We start from the raw sequence: 23,712 nt of genomic DNA on the forward strand, positions 1-23,712 counted from the left end.
AGAGAAGGTGTGTGTGTGGGGGAGACTGAGCCCTGGAGAGACAGAGACCTGGGCTGCGTGGGTGCTGCTGTTCAAAGCCGGGCAGCCTGAAGCGATCCCGGAAAGATGCACGCTCTCCCGGAGGCTGCCTGACAACCAGAGGAGCCTTCATTGGGATGCGATTCATTGTCACCTCTTAGTCTATCACCGGTTCCTTTACAAACGTCTCCACAGCTCACTGGGGAGGGCCCACTCGTCCCCCGCCCTCTGCCACCTTCTCTAGGGCCCCAGAGGAAGCGGGAGGCACTGTCTGTGCTAATTGCATTGTTAGACCGAAGGTGCTCATGTTCCGCTGTCTAATTTGGGGCCTTTATTAAACATGATTGCTGGCTGGCAGCCGGGCAAGGACCAGCCAAGGCTGCGTGTAGGGGGTGCAGAAATCAGCACACGCTGGTGTGTTTCCACCCTCACCTCTGCCCCTTTGCTTTGATTCCCACATGAGCTTCAAGGAGTAGGGGTGTGGGGGATTTGCTGGGCAGCACAGTGCTTCCTGGGGTGCCTGTCCCCCACCTCCCACCAAACTCCTTCCTGTTCAGGCCTCAAGAAAAGCCTAAAGCTGGCCATGGTGGCAAACCCCTGTCATCTCAGCACTCTGGGGAAGCGAGACAAGAGGATGGCAAGTTCGAGCCCAGCTCAGGCAACTTACTGATTTAGCAAGACCCTGTCTCAAAGTTTTAAAAAAGAAAAAAACTAATAATTTTTTTTTTTTTAACGGATAGAGAGAAAACAGTGTGAAGGCCCTGGGTTCAATCCACAGGAAAGAAGGGAGGGAGGGAAGGAGGGAAAGCACAAGGTCAGTGGAAGTGTCCTCCACTGCCTCCTTGGCTCCTCAAGCTTCCCTGGTGTGCGGCCTGTGTGTTTTCATTTGGTACCTCTGTTTGTTTATTTTTTGTTTTTGTTTTTGTTTTGAGACAGGGTCTCACTATGTAGCCCAGGCTGGACTTGAATTCTTGGTGATCCTCCTGCCTCAGCCTCCCGAGTGCTGAGCTTACAGGCATGCACTACCATGGCCTGCTACTTGGCACCTTCTTGTGCCTAGCAATCCTCAAGGTATTTTACCTACTACCTTATTTAGCCACTGTCAACCCTGGGAGGAATGCTATGATTGCTCTCCATGTTGTTCAGATGGGAAAGGGAGGCACAGAGAGGTTAAGGGACCAGCCCGTGGGCACACAGAGCCCACAGATGGCTCCTTCATCTGTGCCTTTGGAGAGTATGTGGCAGCTTTTCCACTGCTGCCCCTAGAAGGCTCCATTTGTCTGGTGACAAATTAGGAGTGAGCCCTCACACCATTCTGTTACTGAGCAAGCACTTTCCCTGGAACTGGGATCTACCTTGTTCCCTAATAGCTATGTGGCCCAGCCCTGGGCCAAGCCAGAGCCCAGAAGGGCCAGGTAGAGTGCAGAGTGCACAGCTCGGAAGGGCAGAGTACCCTGCTGAGCTATGCCCCAGCCCCTGCTCTGCAGGCCACTATCACCCTGGACCAGTCACACCAGTCCTGGCTTTGGGGTGGCCATGCAGAGCCTAGGCCTGGGCCCTAGAGGGATGCACACTGAGTGCATTTATGTGTAGGCTTCCTGGAAATGCCTCACTGCAGAGCAGAGGCACAGAGCGATCCTGGTCTCCCCTGCCTGCTGCTGTATCCCCAGAACCCAGCACAAACCCACCCCACTGTTTCCTGCATCTCACTCACCCTAGCTGGGGCCAGTGCGCAGGGGAAGGCAGGATGGAGCTGGCCTCTCCTGAGATCTGCAATGCTTCCTTCTGCCCTGTGTGAGATGGCTTGATGCTTCTCCCCACGTCCAGATGCCAGTTGGTGCCAGGGTGTGGGCAGATATGACCCCCAGGTTTGGCAGGACCTTTGATCTGAATAAAGCAAGTCCCGGCCGGCCCATAAATCTAGGACTCCCTCAGGGAGGAAACCAGACTGATCATTCGCTTGTGGACTCATGCACCTCATGTTTCCTGAGCACATGCTGTGTGTCAGGTGCTGTGCAAGGCTCAGGGACAGCTCCTAGAAGAAGAGAGGAGGCATAGCCCTCAGCTTGTGGAAGGACCAGCCCCTGTAAAGAGACAGCTGCGATGTACAACTTCAGGAATCTCCAGGGAGTCCTGGAAGGCTTCGTGGAGGGTGCATTTGTGCACAGCCATGTGGACCATCTCCCTGGCAGAGGGGGACAAAAGCTTGTCCGGCAGAGGCCTGGGCAGAGTCAGACATGAACAAAGCCGGATTTGTTTGGGAAAGTAGTCAACAAAAGCCAATTAAAGTGTGTGTGGAGCGAGCCAAGTTCAAGGACTATATCCTCCTCTGATTTGCTACCGAAAATTAAAGTTGGAACTTTATGCTCCCAAAAGTGCCCTGGCTACCTAAGTTGGGGCCAGAAAGAGGTGTTTCAAATGCAGATTGCAAAGCTGGGCCTGATGACAGTCTCCTGTAATCCCAGCGCTCTGGGAGGCTGAAGTAGTGCAGCCTTGGGCAGCTTTACAACTCAGGGAGACCCTGTTTTAAAAATAAATAAGGGCTGGGGATTTAGCTCAGGGGTTCCACCACCTGCCTCGCAAGAGCACGGTCCCCAGCGTGATCCCAGGTACTAAAAAGAAAGAAAGAAAGAAAGAAAGAAAGAAAGAAAGAAAGAAAGAAAGAAAGAAAGAAAGAAAGAAAGAAAAAATAAACGCTGGGATGTACCTCAGTGTGAAGGCCCTGGGTTCAATGCCCGGTAAGGCAATAAAATAAAATGCGGACTTGGGGCCCCAGCTGCAGATAACACAATCCAACTAGTAAGGGATGATGCTCAGGACTCTTATTTTGAACACCGGCCTGGTGCTAGGCACTGTGCGGTCAGAGGCAGAGCAGTTGGAAAGCCCAGCCGCTCTCCCCGCTCCTCCAGAGGGCGCGCACCTCCAGGCCGAGCCGCCTATGGCGGAGGCGCTGCGTGAAGGAAAGGCGGACAGCGGCAAAGTCAGCGCGGGAGCATCCATCTGCCCTGACAGCCAGCAATTACACCGCGTGATCGCCAGATTACTCCAAATGCATTTATTACAGGGGTTAGAAGCGGGGGACTTATTTACTGGCAAATCCATACTCATTACAAGACTCAGCCTAGCCTAGACTGAAAACAGCTCAACTGAAACAAATAATTACCAAAGTCCTTCCAGCGCAAGGCTTTCAGGTGGCTGTGCGCAGAGGGAGACGCCGGGCCCTTTCAGTGCGGAAGGAGGCGGTGGCCGCGAAGGAACGCTCTGGGTCCGGAGAGGGACGCCGCGGTGCGCATGCTCACCGAGTCATGAATATGCAGATGACCTCTGGGGGCGGGGCGGGGTCCGAGGAAGCCTAGACCTGTGGGCTGCCAAGTGGAAGACTGCGGGGACACACGCCCTGCTGGACACAGCGCACAGACCCCAAGCTGCTGCATGAATGCACGAGCGCATGGCGGGATGCGCGTTAGAGAAGCGCGGACAGGCTCTGCCCCAGACCACGCTTCCTGGAGAGCCTCTCAGGGCACCGCCCTCAGGCACAGGGCTCTGACCCCAGAAGCACGTCGCCGAGTAGGGGTCGCAGCAGTACAGAGGGGCCCAGGAAGAAAATCAGTCCAGGAGTCCTGCCTCCCAATTTACGGATGAGCAAACGGAGGCCTGGACAGGGACAGGGCTGGCCTAGCTCCTGGGAGGGATTAGGTGAGCCAGTGGATGAGGATGGAGGGCTGGCCTCCCGGAAGGCTGTAGATGGCAGCTACTGGTGCCCGCGTGCAGAGCTGTCAAGATGGTTGAAATGTGGGCCCGGCCTCTCTGCCCCTGGGCAGATGCTGGCCCTGCCGCCCGCACCTTAAATATTCATTCACTTGACAGAACACTAATTAAACAAAGTAAGGTGCATTATTACTTGATTAAATTTTTTATTGGCAGCTTAATTGGTCTGTTAGTTGCCCCTTAGGGAGTTGTTCGTGCTTCTCCCCCCTGCTGTGAGGGAGGGGGCCCAGCGTGTGCACAGCCCTTCCCTGGCTGTTGTGCGGCACCACCAGCACCCCAACCCCAGCGGTCACCCTAAGCCCCACATACCCCTCTGTTATCAACGGCTAGTGGCAGCCAAGCAGAGCCAAGGAGTGGGCCTGTTGAGTCAAGCACCCCTCCTCCAAATGAGAATCTTGGACCCCTTTGAACTGGAATAGATCCAGACTTGAGGGGAAGGCTAGGGTTCCACCAGGCCGAGAGTGGCTGGGTGAGCTGCCCCTCTTTGCACCCAGGCCTCATTTCTTTATCTGCACCACTGCAGGGCTAGGGCATCCTGGCCTACCAGCCGTCCCCAATTCCAGGCCCCCAGACTCCTGTGGGGGCACAGACACCTCCCTGGCCACAGCCTTGGTGCTACCTGTTTCTCAAATGAGAGTGGAAAGGTCTTGTAGGCTGAAGTGGCTGGGGGGACCTGGAGCATCTGGGGCTGACTGTGGAAGGGCTTAGGATGCCCCTCTGGAACAGGTGGGCCCTTCTGTCCAGGCACCACTACCAGTGATGGCAAGGCAGCCCTCAGGGTAGGTGCTTGATAGCTCCCAAGTGGCTGGAAGGCCATGGCCACCATCAGCGGAGCTGGAACCCGCAAGACTCCTCTGCACAGGGTGGGGTGGCTCCTTCACCTGCTTCTCCCACCTCCCCACACGGTTAGGGGAGTCTGGCACCCGCCTTTGCCCCTGTCTGACAGGCTGTACCTCCTCCTCCTCCTCCATCCTCCAGCCTGTCCTCTGAGGGTGTCAGAAGAGCAGGAGAAAGGCCAGGGCCATTCTGCACTGGTCAAATCTGTGTATGAGCTTCAGTTTTCCCTAGTGCAACACACACGTACCTCCTCATTTTACCCATCAAGCTGAATTTAAGTGTCTGGTCCTAAAGTAGAAAAAGCCATCCTGTCCCCCAGCTAGCCCAGTATGAGGATGTCCTTTCTGGCCACGTGCACTCTGCTAAGTCTCTGCTCCATCACCCCAGTTTACACGAGGCAACAGGTGCCAAAGGGCTCCCATTAGGGCGTGGGTCTCCCAAGCACCACCAGGGAAGGGGCAGGGAGAGACTGGGGAGGCCAGGCAGGGAAAACGGCAGGCGTATGCAGGGTATGCTAGGCTCAGTCGGTCTGTTCACACACCCGCTTGCCAGTTCCTCACCCTATTCAGCCAACGAGGAGCCCTTGTTTGGGGAATGGGGCAGGGAAGAAAATGGGGGCTTCCCAGGGTGAGCTGCACCCAAGCCTCACACCCCCACCTCCGCTGTGCCCTGCACGGCCCAGGACAGTCTGAAGTTAGGACACTCTCCCATAGCCAGTGCTACCCACTCCTGCCTGATGCCATCTCCACACCCTCCCACCCAGCAGAGAAGATCCAGGCCCCGGCTGATGACAGAGGAATCGTCTGGCTGCCCTAGAAGCCGCCGCTGGCGAGCAGGAGGCGAGGTAATTGGCATCGCCGGCCGCAGGAGCAGGAAATGAGCGGCCACAGCCGGTGTGGAGCGGGAAGCTGTTCAGTGTCACGGGCCTTATCTGGGAACAGGCTGCCCAATTACAGGGACGTGCCCACTGCACCCAGCAGCTGCCAGCTCCTCTGCTGTCCCTCCCCAGTGTCCTCACAGCATCACAAGGCCTGGGCATCCACAGCCCCCTCGGGAAGGTAGGAGGCATCTGCACGGGGACAGGCCCGACCTGACCCTGACCTGCCCAGGTGAGCAGTGGCAGGTGCCCTCCCACCCACGGAACCAGCTCACCCTGATCTGATGCCGCCCCTGTCTCCCAGCTGCCGGATGACAGGGTTAATTATTTCGTGAGTGGACAACACTCCACCGTCTATCTCAGAAATGCAGCCGCTGGGGGCTGTGATAGGGTGTCATACATTAGGGAAATAAGACTGTAATGGGCTCACGATGGTACATAGCGCAGTACAGTATTACACAATTACAGTGTGCATTAGGGGGGCTCACAGATGGTGGAGGGGTGGCTCTTTCAGGAGGCCTGAGCCGGGACAGGCTGGGCTGCCCTTCCAGGCAGGAGCTTGGGAGGCTGTGGCCCAGGAGTGGTGGGGTACAGAGAACTGGCTTTGGTGTTGCTCTCGCCTGAGGTTGAATCCTGTGACTTCACCCATTCGTGCCTTGCTTTCCACATCTATAAAGTGGGGTGCCACTGCCAATGGGTTCATAGAGTAAGTGCTGGACAAAGCACAGTACCCTTCCTCCTCCTGGGCCTGTCATGCGCTCCCTTCTGAGAAGGCCACCTTTCAGACTATGGATAGAGGGGAAGAAAGGGCAGAGACCCTGGGGACCTTGCAGCCCTACTCTCTTGACCCCACGGTTGGCATGCTACTCCTGCAGGAGTACTCAGCTGTCCCTAGTGACGAAGGCTAGTGGACAGCCCTGTGGCGGCCCTGTGGCTTCAACACAACCACCCTGGCTGCTGGCGGCTAGACTCAGGCCTCACCACCCTTGCCCCATCCCTCTAGGGTGTGGGGTTTGGGCGGGGGGTGGGGCTGGCCACCCACCTGGCCCCCGGCTGTTGTCTCCAGATGGAGAGCTGGGCTCCGTCTCTCCGTCCGTCTGTCCCTCTCTAGCAGAGCCTCCTGTTCCCGCAGCTGCTCCCTGTCCTCACCACCCTCCTCCCCACAGACAGCTTGTGGGTGTGAATTTCCATGAGGAGGGAGCCCTGGCCCTCCTGGCACTGAAGCAGAGCCTGCATGGGAGGAGCAGGAAGCCGGGCGGGGGCTACTGGGACAGGCACTGAGGCCAGCTCCCTCCAGTCTGGCCCCAGTCCCCCCACTGAAGCCCAACAGGCAAAGCCGTCAGGTGGGCTTTCCCCAACAGCCCAGAAGCCTGGGAGCAGAGTGGGCTGGGGTCCCAACTGCCATCACTCCGTACTGCTGGTGAGGGCTGCAACAGACTCTGAAGCTCCCTCTCCCCTCTCTCTCTCTCTCTGGTCTTAACACATCCTCCTGCCAGCCCTTCCCACAGCCAGGACCGCTCTGTTCCACGGATGGGAGCCTGAGCCCAGGGGTCTGACAGCGTGTCCCTCACAGGAGTGCCAGTGCCTTATACACACAGCTTTGAGCAGAGCCATCAGGGCATCTGTCCCACCCTGTAGCCAGGGAGGGGGCAGCAGCACACTCAGTAGTCATTGGTCTGGCCTGGTGCTAAGAACCACAGCAGTGGGGGGGGGGTCTCACCAGTGCCCTCTGCATGCAGGGGAAACTGAGGCCATACAGAGGAACAAAATTTATTGTTGGTATAACACGCCAGGCCCTGGGGAATAAGAAGCAAGAGAGACAATGGACAGATAGAAAATATCATGTGCCCAGCACTGGGAAAAGACAGGGGAAAGAGATCTCCAGCACTGGGAACTTAGCTCAGTGGCACTGCGCCTGCAAGGCAAGCACAAGGTCCTGAGTTAGATCCCTGGTACCAAAAGGAAAAGAAAAGAAAAATGAAAGAGATGTCTGGCTCCTCCTTAGCCTCCTTAGGCAGGGTGGCCACATCAGGTGGGAACAGGTGCACCCTGAGCCCCAGGAGCTGGCCGCTCCCCAACCACTAGCTCCCTTCCTAACCTGTGCAAAGCATCTGCCCTGCATGGTTCTGGCTGATGAAGGGCCACCCTACCCACCCAGAAGCTGGCGGCTTCCAGCGGTGTTTAAAGCAGTATCTCTGAATATGATGCTGGTGATCATTCCTGTCTCCCGCCCACCCTTCAGTGTCCCTCTCAAGATAAACTCGAGACAAAGCTACCCGCTGCCTAGTGGGTACCTTACTTCTACTCCCGCTTAGCTGGGCTAGGCTTTGTGCTGGGCACGGTGAATGCAGGGACAGTGAGGGCCCAAAGCTGCTGACAGGACACACAGGCTGGCAGTGAGGAGGGTCGACTTCTGGAGCAGGCTGGAGGGAGCGGGGAAGGCTTCTCGGAGGAAGGGGTGTGGCAGGGAGAGAAAGGGAATTCTGTGGGAGCCACTTGCAGTGGGGTAGGGAACAGCAAGTGAGAGATTTGAGCACCGCTCTGCAGAATTCAGCTGTGAAGGGTGGAGAGGGAGGGCAGTAGCTACACTGGAAAGAGAGCTTCAGGGTTTTGGGTTGTTTTTGTTTTGCAGTACTGGGAACAGAGCTCAGGGCCCGTGCACACTAAGCACATATCCTACTGCTGAGCTACATTCCCAGCTGCAAGAGCCACTAGAAAGCCCTCAGAAGCTGGCTGGACAATGACACCCAAAGAGGGGGCCCCTTGAGGAGGAAGAGGACAAGTGACAAAGGGAGGACCCACTGAGGCAAGAAGGGGCTAGCCAGGTGGGGGCCCAGCCCAGCAAAGCCCGGGGAAGCTTGGTCAGCTTGGCGGCAAGACAGGGGACTTCCTGAGAGGTGAGGTTGTCTCTCCCTACAGGAAGCCCGCAGTCCCTGGAAAGTTGAGGAAACTGAGGTCCAGGAGCTGTGGTCCATGGACTGGACTGGCCACACACCACACTCCATCAGGTGCTCTTGGCAGAGGAGACAAAAGAGATGAGACCAGTCAATCGCATCGCCTGGGAGCCCAGCACCCATTTTCGTTGAGATTTACTGGAAACGCCACTGTGGATCCACACAGCCTCTCAGGCTCCCTGCAGCCTTGGGAAGGAACGCTTCCCGCTGTTGCGAACTTGTTAATAATCCCCATTTGTCAGGCAGTTCCTCCTCTGTCTAACCTAAATCTTTCTTGTCACGACTTGAGCCAGCTCTCAGCCGTGGCTCAGCAAAGCCTGGAGCAGGCTTTGATCCGTCCTCCGGTCCCCAGGGTTGTGGGGCACCTGCTCCTCCCGCGCTGGCTTTCCCTCCCGGCCCTGGCTGGCAGTGGGGTTCCCTCCTGCTTTTGGGCAAACTTGGGCTCCTTGTCCCTACTCCCAGGCTGAGGTAACAAGTCCCCCCTGCTACCAGGGCCAGGGCCTCCCTTGCGCATCCTGGTTGGAGAGAGGAGTCAAGCAGATCACAGATCACAGGGCAGAGAGCTCGGCATGGAGCCACAGGCGGGAGCCGCTTCATAACATGTAACCGTGTGGTTCTGCCGGTGGGAAGCCGACTCCTCGCCAGGAGAGTTGGGCAGGCAGGCAGGATGATGAGGAAGGAACCAGGGGACATGACCTTGCCTCTCAGCCCTGCCAGAGCTCCTTGGTGACCTCGAGCAGGCTGCCCCCACTCCACAGGCAGGAGAAGGGAAGAAGACAAGAGGGGAAACAGGGCCTGCAGCTCCCAAGCCCCTCCCCCGGCGGTCACGTGGGCCAAGGACCCCCTAAGTCTCTGCTTCCTGTAGGTCCCCAGGCTGGGGTCCCAGCCTCGTTCCTTTTCTGGTCCGTCTGTGCAAAGGTATTGGGTCTAGGGTTCTCCCTGCAGCCTCGGACCTGCCTTGCCTTTCTCGCTCAGGCCAGAGTTCCTGGCCACACGCCACAGAAGACACAGCCACCCGTGGCCAGGGTGACCTAGAGGCTCAGCACCCTGGCAGGAAAGCTGGCCTAGCAGCCACCTCCAAACGCAGATGTGCAAGAAAGTGTGGGCCACAACAGCCCCTCATTTACTGAGCCTGGCCTGGATAATCTGCTTCATTAAAGGCACTAATTAATTGTCTTAATTAAAAGGGTAACCTGAAAGCCAACAGAACTAACTCCCTTCTAATGAACACACGGTGGCACTGAAGCAGACAGAGTTGAAGGGGGAATCTCAGCACCCTTACCCTAACACATGCACTCCAGATGGCCTCAGCCTGGTGACTGCTGACCCTCTGGCTGGGCCCACAAATTGCTGGGCAGGCCCAGCATGCTGGTGGAACTCGGAAGGCCTCCAGCTCACCACTTGGATGTATTTAACAGCCCAGAATGTGATCAGGGGTGATGCAGCACACCTCTCTAATCTCAGCACTCAGGAGGCTGAGGCAGGAGGATCACTATGAGTTCAAGGCAAGTCTGAGCCTATATAGTGAGTTGAGGACTCACCTGAACTACATATCAGGACATGTCTCAAAAAATCAAAACAAAACTGAATTAAACTGAAGGAGCCCAGAATGTGATTAGATCCCAGCACAGAAGGTTGTAGCCAATAAAAGTTAGCAGTCCGGGAGGGAGGGACAGCTGCCACAGGGACACCAAGGTTGGCCGTGCCTGTCCAGCAGGTGGCTAGGCAGAGCAGTGGTTGGCTCTACAAGGCATCGCTGGCACTGAAACAGGACCACACTGGAGCGAAAGGCTTTGGGCCACCAGCTTCATGATTATGACACTCAAGTCCCAGCACTACCCTAGGAACCCCAGAATCTCTGGACAGAACACCTGCTGGGTACTCTGTGGGTTCCCTTCCAGGTAGGCCTTTCCTGGGCTCAGCAGGAGACAGTGCTGGGGTGGGCTGGCCAGGTCTGCCAAAGGCAACGGGTCAGTCGGTGGTGGAGGTTCGTGTGCTTCCTGGTTTGGGGGAGTTTTTGGTTTTTGGTACCAGGGATTGAACTCAAGACCTTGTGCTTGCAAGGCAGGTGCAGCACCACTGAGCTAAATCCCCAGTCCTACCTGTACTTCCTGTGTCCCTCAAAAAAGGCCAAGTCTGCAGGTCAACATTTCAACCTTCCCCGGGGTCACAGGGAAAATTCTCATAATCCGCATCTTTATAAGGCCTCACAGTCCAAACAGTTCTTTTCCAATGTTCCTTTCAGCCTCCCGCCACTCTTCAATAGGGAGCTGCGGGTCCCCTGCTTAGAATGAGGCTTAGAATGAGCCATCTTTCAACCCAAGGCCACTCTTTCTGACCACAAGGAAGGAGAGGGGGCTTCCTCCCGAGAGCCTGCTCTAGTACGCAGAACCTGCCCTCCTTCTATTCCATTGCCATCCTAGATGCCAGCCACATCCATGAGCAGCCCCACCTCTGACCTGGACAATTTCTCATCTGAGCAGGAACAGCAGAAATGGCCTGTGGTTCTCAGGATGGGGTGGCCTTGGAAAACCCACTTGCTGCCTTTCGGTAGCCCCTGAGAGGAAAGGCAAGACCTCAGGATGGGGTGGAGTGGCACCCACACCTAGAGGAGCTGTCAAGCCCTGACACCCTTGGGGATGGACGGAAGGAAGGAAGGGGCAAGCACTGTGCCACAGGTTCAGGGTGCAGAAATGAGATGTCACCCCTGTGGATCCGAGGCTCCCCCAGTCTGACAGGCCAGGCTGCCACGGGGGAGGAGCTGTGACCTGGGCAAGAGGAGCCGCCTGGGCCTGGGCCACCATGCACACCAGCCACAGCCGAATCCTCAGTGGTAGAAGTACCACCGTCTGTCAGCCCCAGACAGATTCCATCTCTGCACAAACAGCTGTTAGCCTGCTCAGCAACAGCTCCGCCACCGCCCGGAAGGGAGGTTCCAGCGAGGGTGCCCCCGCCCTGGAATGATGAGACTCAATCAGAGCGGGCCCTGGGGAGGGCGGGGCCACCACTCCACTTGGCTGTCACCACTGAGTGTCAGGCTCAGCTGCCTGCATGGCAGGCCCTGGAGGTTCAGAAAAGCAAGGCTGTGAGCGCAGGAGGCCCTGCCCACGGGAACCACAGGGCTGAGGACGGTTGGCCTCAGTTCTTCAGACCCTCAATTTCCCCCAGAATCAAGACCCCCACCAGGGCCTGGGACCTGCTCTGCACCCTGAGCCTCTGCCCCACAGTGAGGTTACCCTGAGCCCCAAGAACCAGCCTGTCTCTCCCAATAGAATCCTCGGGTTGAGCCGGCTGAACCCAGCACAGTGTGGGCACAGAAAGTGGTCAGAAATGTCCACTGGCTGGGCCGTGGTCACCTACTGTGTAGCCCTTTCTATGTGCCAGGCCCTTGCACAGCCCTGTGTGGGAGTGGGGCAGCATCCACAATGCTACCTGTGGGGAATGAGGCCTAGAGAGGGTCTGGGTGTGGCTGTGCCTGTGGCCAGAGTCAGGAAGGGGCAAAGCTAGGCACCTGGCTCCTCACCACTGTTACACTGCAGGGCCGGAGAAGACCCTGACCCCAGGACGGCGAGCACCTCCGGACACAGAAGGCACTAGCCTTGTCCAGCTGCCCCTAGTGGCCCAGCACACATGTCCAGCCCGGCTGGTGAGAAGAGCATTGGACTTGGAGTCAAGCCCTGGGCCTCAGCTGTAGCTGGACCTCTGAGCTTCGAGTCCTCTAGCGCTAATCTCCCTGGGTCTGAGGTCCCTCCTATGGGAAATGGGTCATCATCTCTCATCCACCTCCTGCAGCTGCTTTCCAGGAAAGGAGGAAGGAGGCATGGCCATCAGGATTGACAAGGGGGCTAGACTTGCACCTGGCTTCCCAGTGGGGCATGAGGGCTAAAGGTCTGACTTCCCACCCCTGGAGAGAAGCCTGGGGAGAGAGAGCAGGCCATCACCTCAGCATCATTTTATTAATAATATTAATAGCCTTAATGACTTATAATCCAGCCTCCAGGCCTGGGCTGGCCCAGAGTTACGAGGTCTTGGCCTGCAGCAGAACCTTTCCAGGGACTTAAAGGGCAGGAGCACAGCTCAGCCAGGCCCTAGCCTCAGCAGTAAAGGAGTCTGCAGAGAGGACTCACCTGGTGTCCCACCCAGGCTGGGCACCCAGTTCCCAGATGGGGAAAGTGATCCCACACAGGATAAGACAAGCTCAGCAGCAGCACTGGTTTCCAGCCCACGGTACAGAAGGTCACCTTCAGCAGGCACCTCTGACGGTCCCATGATGCGAGGATGTGTGTGCCCCAGAGGTCAGGGGAGATGCCAGGAGTGGGAAGCCGGCAAAAGCAGCTGAGCTAGCAGACTCAGGTGCCCAGGGGCTCTGCCCTTGGTGGTGAACTGCTGTGCAGATGAGGTGAGGTAGGCACCCATGCACGGTGCTGTGGAGTCCACAGACAACAGGCCCATTTTGTCCCCAAGGCTGAGGGGTCCTGGACCAGTCGTTACCCATTCTGCACCTTAATTTCCCTGACACACAATGGGGTGTGGCACAGTGGTCTCTAAGGGTCCTTCCAAGAGGGGGACTATGGGTGGGGCTGACACAGCCCCCAAACCCCGTGTCTTTTTCTGCGGCTTTGTCATTTTTCCTCCACTGTTCGGTCCCTAGCAAACTTGTACCTCTCACCCACAAGGCATAGGCAACAAACCCACCTGCCCAAAGGGTCAAAGCACAGTTTGCCTAGCACTTGGGGCTCCCGGCACCCTGGCCCCTATCTGAGTACCAGTTTTCTGGGGTCTAAAATGGGGTGAAGACCCCTCCACAGGACTGAGCTGGCTGAGATCTGCAGAGACGGGACGGGATGGCTTTGGCTCTACACATAGGATGGCACGGACAGCAGGGTCTGATGTGCAAGAATGGGCTCTGGAGTTGCTCGGCCTGGCAGAGCCTCAGTCTCCTCATCCCTAAAGTGGATCAAATGACTGTCAGCAACTCATAAAGTGGCAGTGAGATAAGATGCACAGAGCTCACCAGCACATGCACGGCCAAGATCCCGCACTCGGTGGCTGCCCTGTTGTTGTTGTTGTTGTTGTTGCTGTTGCTGCTGCTGTTGTCATCCTGCCCTCCTCTGTGGCCAGATCTACAGGCAGGGGACCCCTTGGGTCCCCAACAGCACAGGCCACACCCCTTCCAGGGTCCCAGCCTCCCGCAGAGAGGGGCTCTGTCCTGCTGACCCTGGGTCAGGGCGAGGGCAGCGCACTGGCACAAAGGCTGGGCTGTCTGCGCCTCCGACAGGGCAGCTGCCCCCAGCCGGCCCTCCTGCCACAAAGAAGCCTTTGAGCAGCTGCCGGCAGGAGCCACGCTCTCCTCGAAGGCCCCCCAGCTCTCACAAGCCTTGTCTGTCTGCGAGGCCACCGGGAGGGAGGCAGCTGCCGTGGGGGCAGGGCCCACGCCCGCCTTTTCCTCTGAGGAGGCCCAGCCAGGGCAGGCAGCAGCCCAGGAGCCAGGCTGGGTCTCCTCAGGTGGGCAAGACGGGCCAGCGCCCACACTGAACGGGCAGCTCTGGGCTGGCACGTGGGCACCTGGAAATGTGGGGGCACTAACTCCCCACTCCCTTCCTCTTGTAGCTTCAGTTTCCGCATCAAAAAGTGGGCACTCCAAGTACACCTGGGCCGCTGTGAGGCTTAGATGAGGCCCACACTTAACACCCTTCATGGAGCAGGCAGGGGCCAGGTTGATTACTACCCTTCCCAGCCCCACTGATGGGCCAGGTCTCCGAGGCGGGCACCCAGCTTTATCTTGAGCTCTGCCCCTGAAAGCTGGGTGATCATGGCCAGGTGACCGGACCTTCCTGAATGTCCAGTTCCTCCTTTATGAAATGGTTTAATGACACTCGCTCCCGGGGCCACTGTAGAGACAATTTATCAGTGGATCTCAGGCTTCGAATCCTCAGCTGGGTGAACTGATGAATCACCGGGCCCAGGGGAGGGGGAAGAAGAGCAATAAGGGTGGGTAGAGCGGGACAGATGTACAAAGCACAGTCACCTACTGTGAGGCTAGAGTGGGAAGTCAGGAAGTCTGGTGTCTGTTAGTCGGGGAGGGCTTCACACAGGAGGCGGCGTCTGAAGGGGAGTGAGGTGGCCTTGCAGATATAGGACACGGCTCGGCTGAGGGCTCCGAGGGGTGAGTTTTGCCACCCTGCATGCCTGATGGTAGCTGCACTACCGGATGGGAAAGGGTAGGGGTGTTTCCCACCCTGCGGTTTGGAGCGAGCCTGTCAGGAGTGCTTATGAAGGGACATGGGTGAGACACAGCCCGGGGGTCCCCTTGCCTTGAGATGCTCTATACCCCTCAATGTCAGACAGCCCCAGAGCTGGCACACGGGAGAGTTCTAGATCCTGAACCAGCCTGGCCAGCCCCATCTTTGTGCAGTCACCTCTGTGAACCTGTTGCCTCATCTGCTGGGGGGGCAAGTCCTGTGCCCCACAGAGCCCGACAACTGAGGTTTTTGTCTTTGTGCTGGGCACGGAACCCAGGGCCTCACCAGGCAAGTGTTCTCCCACTGAACTGCAGCCCCAGCCGGGCGACTCACTTTAATATTGGATGATTCTGTGGGAGGTGACTCTGTCCCTCTGGGGTGTCCTCATTTGGAAGGGGGAGCTGAGGATGAAGAGGGAGCCTACACCAGAAGCAGTAGCCACACTAAGAGAAGGTGGAGTTGAAATCCCTCCTGGCCTCTTGTGTGCTGTGTGACCTTGGCCATCTACACTAAGGGTTAAGTGAGATACTGTATGTGACAGGCATAGCCATCACTATACATCGTGAATGTGCAGTGACACCTGCCAGGGCCACTGCTGTTACATGATCGTTAGCTGTGAATTCTTTCCCGTCCCTCTGAGGTGAGGTCTCTTCCTGGTCTTTAGTTTCTAAGGGATGTAGCAACTCGCTCAGCCACACTGCTGGCCGCTGTGGGTTTGTGGGGCTCCTTATGCTCCCCTGCTCAAGACCCCAAGAGCACTCTCTCCAGTCTGTACCGTCAGGACCCATAAGGCTGTCACCTCCCCGGCCCTCTGCTCAGGGTACAGAGGGGCTTCCACATGGGAGGCAGCGTGGGGACATCAGGAACTGCCCCACCCCATCCGTGCCATCTGAGCCCAGACAGGCTGGATGTGGAGGGCTTCTGCAGGTACACTGAGGCCCCATCAGCATCAGCACCCCCAGAGGATTTAGGCCTACTCTCTCCCCTACCACGTCCGCTGCAGCAGCTCCCTGACCAGAGCATGATCCTCTAAAAGAGAGCCAGTGTGTGGGTGAGGGTGGGGATGATGCGCCCCGACACGAGCTGCCCCACACCAGCCCAGATGCAGAAACTGGCTGAGTAAATAATGACGATTCTGCCTCTCCTGTGCTCTTCGCCCCTTTCGCTTCCACAAATAAATTATCAACATGCCCAGGTCCCGGCGGAGCGGAGCATATCTCGGGGAACAATGAAAAAGCTTTTAATAGGATTCCAGGAGCTGCAGCCACTCGCTCACGGGCCCTAATGGAGATTGCTCTGTGACCGCAGGCCGCAGGCGCCCTCCCAGGGCCCCTTGCCCGCTGCCCACCCAGCTCCTCCCAAGGGCAGTAGTGGGAAGCATAGCCCCAGCTGGGCCACCTGCTGACGTCATGGGGCCAGCACGCTGGGCAGAGGGACAGCACATGCCACCCACCACAACCGCAGCTGCTCCCCCAGCCCCCCCGACAGGCCCCTGGAACGATGCCCTTCCCCCCACTCCTCCCCCACATGCATGCTATAAATGCCAGCACTGTGTCCAGCACACAGTGGGGCCTCAGGGAACGTGGTCAGGCAGGAGCACTCGAGGAGGTGTGAGGATCAGTCACCGAAGCAGCAGCCCAGTGGCCTTGGGCGAGTCTGAGCTGGGAGGGCATGATCGCAGGGGATGCCTGAAGAAGACCGAGTCCAGCCCTGGGTGACAGCAGACAGCATCTCTGGGCCTCAGACTCCCACCTGTGCTTATAAAGGGCCCCAGCGAACTGGAGCCGAGAGCACTCCAGCACACAGGATGTGGTTTCCCTTCCTCTGTGTGACCTTGGGCACAACGCTTCACCCCTCTGTCCATGTTTAGGGGCCGGTAAAGTTGGGACAGGCTCACCTGGGGACCACCAGGCACCCTGTACAGGTGTCGGTCACCACAAATGCCCCCAGGTGGGCTTATTGTGCCCAGTGTCGGGAGAGAATAAGAGCATGTGCTCTAAGCTGCCACATCTTAGCTGCGTCCTGGTCTGATCACTCTCTGTCTGGGTGGCAGAGTTTGCTTCTGTAAAAGAGGTCCTCTGTGAACCCTGAGATCCTGAACAGGTAGGATCACAGCATGGCGCTCCAGAAAAGACAAAGCACATACAGCAGACACTCAGTAGTGGAGCCACCAGGGTCTCCTCTGAGGGAGAAACCAAGTCCCAACAATCCCTGGGCACTGGCTCCTACCTGTGACACAGAGGTGCCCCGTAGGCAGGTGTAACTGCCTCACCCATACCAGGGTACCGGCCTGGGCAGAGCTGACATTTGAGGCCCCCATCCTCCCATCCCACAGCTAGGCCCTAACCCTGTCACTCCTGCCACCTCCCACTCTCGCCACTTTGAGAGCCCTCGGGACTTTATTCTCCCCAACCCCTCCCCAGTTACCAACACCCCAAGTGTTCCTTCATCATAACTGAGCACTTTGGAGCCCCCCACACTCAGATCCATGTCAGTCCTCAGCAGCGTAGCAAATGCCCCATGGAGGTGTGTAAGGCTCCTCCAAAGCCCTCTGCAGGCCCTGATCCCGACAGTGTTCACACTGACCCTGGGAAGGCCGCTGGGTCACCCTACGTCACAGCTATGGATACGGGACACTTGGCTGACAGCACCAAAGGGAAGATCGGAACCCAAGTCCACTGTGCCTGGTGGTGCCCAGGATGGGGCATGCCTAAGTCTCCCTTCTCTCTCAGTAGGGAGAAGGTGAGCCTGGCAGAGATGGCAGGCGGGAAAACCTTGGCAGTGGGGGATTTGGCCCTGCCTACCTTGCTAGCCCAAACCTGAGGAGTCTCGGAGCTCAGATTCCCAAGGCCACAGATGATGCCACTGGGCCCTTAGAGGCTTTGTGATCCAAGCCCTTCCTGTAGTAGTGGGGAGATAGAGTCACAAAGGCATGGAGACCCCTACCAGCTGGGTGGGAGCTAGAGGAGTGTGAATGGTTTGTTTGCCTGGGATAGGTGGGCAGTCTATGGGGCAGCAGCCTCAGTGAGGAGGGGAAGGGCTTCAAGCCCCCCAGCCCTCCTTGGGCACTCTGCCCACTGGACAGCCCTGCAGGGCATCAGGCCGGCCCCCATCTGCTGACTGGTAGGTGGCCCTGTCCAACGCCAGTTCCTCCAGGGTCAGAGATAGGGCTGCCCACATGCCTCAGTTGGAGAAGGGTCTGGGAGGACCGCCTCCCAGGGAGGGGCACAGGGAGAGCACATGGTGACAGAGGGCCTGAGAGCAGCAGGTGGGGTCCACGGTCTAAGAGGCAGCTCAGCTGGCTTAAGAGCGACAGGTTAGGCATCTTGTGAGATGCGAGACTGCATGTACAAAGGCGACTCTGAAGGGCCAGGGATTTAGCTCAGTGGTGTCTGCATCGCAAGCACAATGTCCTGAGTTCCATCCCTGATACCCCCCCCCAAAAAAAAGTGATCCTGCAGACTAGTGGGAGTGTTCAAGAAATGTGAGCACCAACTGTCCCCAGTTCCGACCTGGCCCTGCCTGACCCAGACCACAGCCTGCTCTATCATGGCCAACTCCAGGCCACAGTGACCTGTGGCTCTAAGAGAGAGTGGGTCCCATCCGACTCCTACTAAACCTAGGTCCCACCCACCTAGGGGAGGGGCACAGTGACCCTGGGCTGCTAGATTCCCCTCTACTTTACTGGACCAGGCTCCTTCAGGAACTCAGCTAAACTTCCGTGATCCTCTGGAACCTGCCACACCCCAAGGCCAAGATACTCACCCATGAGCAGCCAGATCTGAATGTAAAACAGGCTTCTCTGACCACAGAGCATGGACTTCAAGTCAGGGTCATTCCATAAAAACCAGCAGGCGGCTGTTAGAGCTCTACGACTGACACAGGACTTTGCTCCCAGGAGTTGCAATAAGCAGGTTGGACCCTTATCAGCGTGAACACCCACACCAGCCCCCAAGGTGGTCATTCATTCACCCATCCATTCATTCTTTCACCCTGACATATACCAAGCCCCTACCATGTGCCGGGCCAAACTGTAGGCCAGGGCTCCAGCAGGGAATGTGGTGGGCAAAGGCCCCTGCCCTATGTGGCCCTGCCTCCCACCCTCATCCCCGGGCCCGTTGCCACTAGGGACCAGCTGGGCATCATCCCCATGGGCCCCCCGGGGTGCCCACCACATCACAAGAGCCCCATGGTTCTGCCCTCCTCCCTTGGCTCCCGAAGGCAGAGCCTCCGCTTTGGCAGGCCGCCCCCAGGGAAAGCCCATGCTGGCACCAGCACCCAGCAGCATTTCTGAGGACCTTTTCCTGAGCAGCATTCCCCCAGCATCATGAGGCGCAGGAAGGAGGAGTGGAGGGGTCATAGGGGACATCAGGTTCACCAAGAGCAATTTGCTTCTGTAGATAAATACCATCTCCTCGGAAATCATTCTCTCTCTCTCTCTCTCTCTCTCTCTCTCTCTCTCTCTCTCTTAGTTTGCTAAATCTGTTGTAATCTGGTGCCAACGACTAATTCAGGCAGAAGGAGGGAAAAGGGAATGGAAAGAATCCCACCACGGAGCTGAGCTGCTTCTCTATGGCGATGTAGGCAGGAATGGCCAGGACTAGCGCCTCCCAACCCTAGCTGCCTCCCGGTTTCAATTATGTACAGGGCCCTCTCTCCACAGCCCCACCACTGCCACCCACCCGCACGCGCACCACTCACAGCTCCGCAGGAGGCGCTAGGGCCACCCCAGATGCCTGGGTTCCGAGCTCTGCCTGGGAGGCAGTGTCCCCTAGTGGTTAGCTGAGCTTTTACCATACAGCAGCGTCTTGGTGCCTCTGAAAGAGCCCCCAGCCTTTGCTCCCTTCTCCCTCTGCCTGCACTCCAGCCACCCCGCAACCCAGGGACCCTTCAGAGCTGAGGAGACCCCTTCATCATAAACAGCAGCCAAACCCGACAAGTCCCTGGCCACCCAGCAGAGGCGAGGTCAGCCTGCCCGCACCAGTGAACACACCGCCCTCAGGAACAGAGGTCTGGGAGGACTGGGCAGGGCTGGGCTGGCCCGGTTATCCCTAGAGAGAGAGAGAGAAATGGACAGGCCACAGAGACCAGGAGACAGCCACCAGCTCCAGCCTCTTCCAGATGCCTCAGGGCCCTCGTGGCCACTGCCCCCTCCTGTGCTCCTCACACCTGAGCACAGGTCTGTGTGCAGCCTCGCTGTCCCTTAGGGCACCAAGCCTCACTCCTGTCCCTCCTCCTCACCGATGGCAGCTCAGCCTTCACGTCCTGACTCACACAGCCCCTACCCTGAAAGCCTCCTGGACCCCTGGACCCAGCAGGCTCCTGACTGACCACCTCCCCAGCCACCTCTGCCCCCAGAACTGAGGCTTCCCGGTGGTGACATCAGATCCGGGAGTGACTCCACACCCGACTGGAAGTTCCCTGAGGGCTGCTTTTGCTCATCACTCTCATCCCAGAGCTCAGCGCCACGCCTGGTTAGAGCTGGTACTTAGCTATCACGTGAGGGCATGGGTGCCTGAATGCACGAGCAGGAAAGGAGGGAGAAGGGGGAGGCACAGGGAGCCAGGGCTGCAGGCAGGCACCTTCCAGCTTCAGCCCCAACCTCCCACAGCGCGGGGTTCTCTCCTGGCACCCACTGGCCTGGGCTCTGAAGGCCCTGCAGAGGGAATCTGAGCCCAGGGCTGTGGCAAATCCGGCAAACATCTTCCACAAAGCAAGTAAAGGCCCCAAAACCCTGACATCATCTGCAGAGCTGCTGACCCTTGGGAGCAGCCAGACTCTGGGGGCCTCGGGCAGCGGTAAACAGGCATCTGCGGGCGCTCAGGCAGACGCAGGCCTGCTCAGACGCAGCACTGAAACCCTCTGGGCTCCAGCTGCTGCCAGGGAGCACAGTGGCTGTCAGGGAGTGCCCAGCCATCCGGGCTGCCCCCAGCCCAGCCCACGGCAGAGAGTGACGCAGCCGCCTTGTGCCCCGGTCAGGGCCAGACCAAACTTTCTGTCAGAACAGCCCAGCTCTGGGAAGAGGACAACCCACCATAGGCCTTCTCCGAGGGTGTGGGTCAAGAGCACCACCAGGGCTGAGTCCTGTGTTAGCCCCTCCTAAGAGCCCTAGGTTCTGCCCGATGATGAGGCTGGCAAGGCAGGACCCTCAGCCACAGCCATGCCCTCTGCTGTCCAGGCAAGCGGGCACTCCAGTCCAGCAGGGCCCTATAGCAACAGCCCCTCCTGCCTCCCGCAGGTTGCTCTTGGACAATTCCCACTGTCACTTGGAGCCAGCTGTTGGAGCTGACGGCCCCCCACCACCAAGGGGATAAGATCTCGCCCAGAACAGGTATTGCTAGTTGGGGTGGGGGACCGTGCCAGTCCTTCCTGCCACCCCGCAATGTGAAGAGGCTGAAAGTCCCTTCACCTGGAGTGAACCTGGGGTGGGAACCACAGGCCCCGTGTTGGGAGGCATGGATTCTGTCAGAAACCTTACATGCGCCACCTCATAGTAGGCACCCAAGCTGGTACTGCTGTTGCCCCACTTTACAGATGAGTTAATTGAGGCCCACAGAGGTCCAGTCACTTGCTAACAGTCAACTGGCCAACGGAAGAAATTCTCTCCAGAACAAGTCCTTAGGACCCTTGAGCAGCATCCCAGGGTGCCAACAACACATCAGTCTGGATGCTGAGGTAGTTGGCGTCATTTTCCGGTGGGGAAGAAGGGCAAACCCAGCTGGAATCCCTCTTGCACAGTCTGGGATAGGCTCCATCTCAGATCAGGTCTCCGGTCTTGACTCCGGGCCAGTCTGGCTAGGTGGGGAAGAGCCTGCCAGGAGGTCCCCAGCTCCCAAGGGACATACAGCAGGGCCACCCACTTGTCCCCACCATGCACCATGATCTCTAACTCCCTGCCTCTGTCCCACCTGACTGCACAGAGACAGCTGTGCCCAGCTGGCCCCAGGGGCCTCATCCTCCTGCACCACAGCAGCCTCTTCTTGACAACGGCCACTGCACTGGGCCTCTGCAGGCAGTCAGCTCGTTCCAGGCCTGTCTCTCTGTCCCTTGACACTGCCTTATCAGGGCCACTTGGGGCTCTGTCCCACTCACTAACTTTGATGTGGGTACATCCACCTGCCATCTTTTTGTGCACTGCTCCTCCTTGCTTGTCCAAATACAGGGTGCCCACCTGACCTCACAGAGGATGCTGCTATATCTTCCTGCCCCAGCCAAGGTCACTGGGTCTCCAGGGACAGTGGGTCCCTGCTTGGCCACCAGCTCTGAGTCTGTGGAGCTGTCCTGTAGGCCTCCCTTTGCAGCCCTGGCAGCAGGTGATACAGTTGGGTAGCAGCATCACCTCCCTAGAAACAAGCTGGGTGGATCTCCCAGGAGCATCTCTGGGAGATCTCAAAGGAGCAAGAGGGGAGCGTAGGGAGGACACCACACGCTGAGGCCTAGCATGAGGCTACAGCTGGGCTGGGGACTCTGACCCAGCCTTCCAAGGTCTGCAGACAACCTGACCCCTGGGGACCCCTTCCACTTAGGAACTGGACTATTAAGGACATTTAATTTCTGGGTGTGGTGGCACACGTCTGTAATCCCATGACTCCTGAGGCTGAGGCAGGAAGATCGCTGCAAGTTTGAAGCCAGCCTGGACTACATAGTAAATTCAAGACCAATCTGAAATATATAGGGGGACTCTAGTTGACATATGCAAATACATCTTACATTGCAGCCCCCACCCACCCCCAGCTAACATCTGAGAGGTGGGTACAGGCAAGCAACCCCATTTTAGCAAGGGAAACTGAGGCACAGAGAGGTAAAGGGAGTTGAAACCACTAAATTGTAGAGTGTGGACACACAGACTCAGGTCTCATGAAGTCAGCACAGGGTACCCCTGCCAAGGGGGCGTGTGCTGCCCAAACTCTGCAGGGAGGTTTTTAAAAACAATATATCCCATCTCCGTGTCTGTATGAGAACTCAGGAGGGGGTGTGCCAACATGATCCCCTACCCCCACATCCTGTCTGCCTTTCTCTACCTGTCCATGGCTGATCCCTCAGCCAGACGTTAACAGCCCTTCAGCTCTCCGGACCCCTCAGACCTCCCCGGGACCCTCACTGCAAATCCAGCTCTGTCCCCTCCCAGGCTTTGGCCCTGGCAGCTCAGACCATTTCCATTTTAAACCTTCTGAGGAAGCCCTGAACTGTCACCCACAGAGCAGCACCAGCTGACAGGTGATGTTTGCGCCTCTCCTCCTGGGGCTGGCAGGAGAGCCAGAGTTGGCTTTCAACTCCAGAAACCTGAGCCCTGAGCCCCTCATTGCGGAGCCTCTCCCTGAGACCAGGGCAGCCAGGTCCTCCTCTCCACCATCAGCACCCTGGGTTGTGGCCAGGCCGTATCCCACACACAGGCAGCCCTCCCCCAACTCCTAAGCCACATGGGGAGGGGCCAGGATAGGGCTGGTTCCCACCCCTGTGGGTGCAGGGGCCCCTACCTCAGCCCCTCCACCCACCTTGGCTTCATGTATTCCCAACAGAGCCTTGGCTTGGACCTTGGCGGGGCCTGGCACACCCCAGCTAGGCTTCCCTCTCTCAAAGCCACACACCCTAGAGAGCCCCGACGCCCTCCCGGGCCAGTGGGGAGCCTGGGGCAGCTCCCTGGTGTCACCGCTTCACAACTTTCTTCTCCTCGGAGAGCTCAGATCAGCCACCGTTCCGCAGCCCGGCAACAGCTCCCCAGCCTTCTGCCCCTGGGCCTCTGGTCCCCGGTGGAGGAGGGGGTGCGCCCAGTCTGTTGCTTCCTTGCTTGGAGAGCTGAGGTGTGCGCCGCCCCCAGCCTGGTAGCCCCACCGTTCCAGCCGCCAGGTGCACGGCCAACCCCCGCCGGCGCGGTCTGACAGTCCATAGCGCGCAGGGAGGGAAGTTGGAGGCTGCCTATGCCCCCCTTGAAGTCGTTTTAAAAATAAAACCTCGCTCTAACCGTGACTCACGCGGCTGGCGGGGACCAGAGCGCGGCGCCCCGGCCAGCCTGCCG

The 23,712-nt window shown here is 58.1% G+C and overlaps 1 protein-coding gene and 1 long non-coding RNA gene across 2 annotated transcripts in view; both read left to right on the plus strand.

Annotated features, from left to right (window-relative positions):
- Macrod1 (mono-ADP ribosylhydrolase 1) overlaps positions 1-23,712 on the plus strand; it is a 139,100-nt gene that overhangs the window by 85,150 nt on the left and 30,238 nt on the right. Inside the window, exon 5 of the mRNA XM_010636186.2 lies at positions 20,935-21,027. Coding sequence (XP_010634488.2) covers positions 20,935-21,027 — 93 coding nt within the window. The remainder of the gene's footprint in view (positions 1-20,934; positions 21,028-23,712) is intronic.
- On the plus strand, positions 17,749-19,932 carry LOC117283531. The gene is made up of 3 exons (XR_004514571.1): positions 17,749-17,819; positions 18,390-18,610; positions 19,169-19,932. It is a non-coding gene; the product is annotated as an uncharacterized LOC117283531 (long non-coding RNA).

The sequence above is a fragment of the Fukomys damarensis genome, unplaced genomic scaffold (assembly GCF_012274545.1).
Source record: "Fukomys damarensis isolate Sample0158 unplaced genomic scaffold, DMR_v1.0_HiC HiC_scaffold_27, whole genome shotgun sequence".
NCBI classification, from domain to species: domain Eukaryota; kingdom Metazoa; phylum Chordata; class Mammalia; order Rodentia; family Bathyergidae; genus Fukomys; species Fukomys damarensis.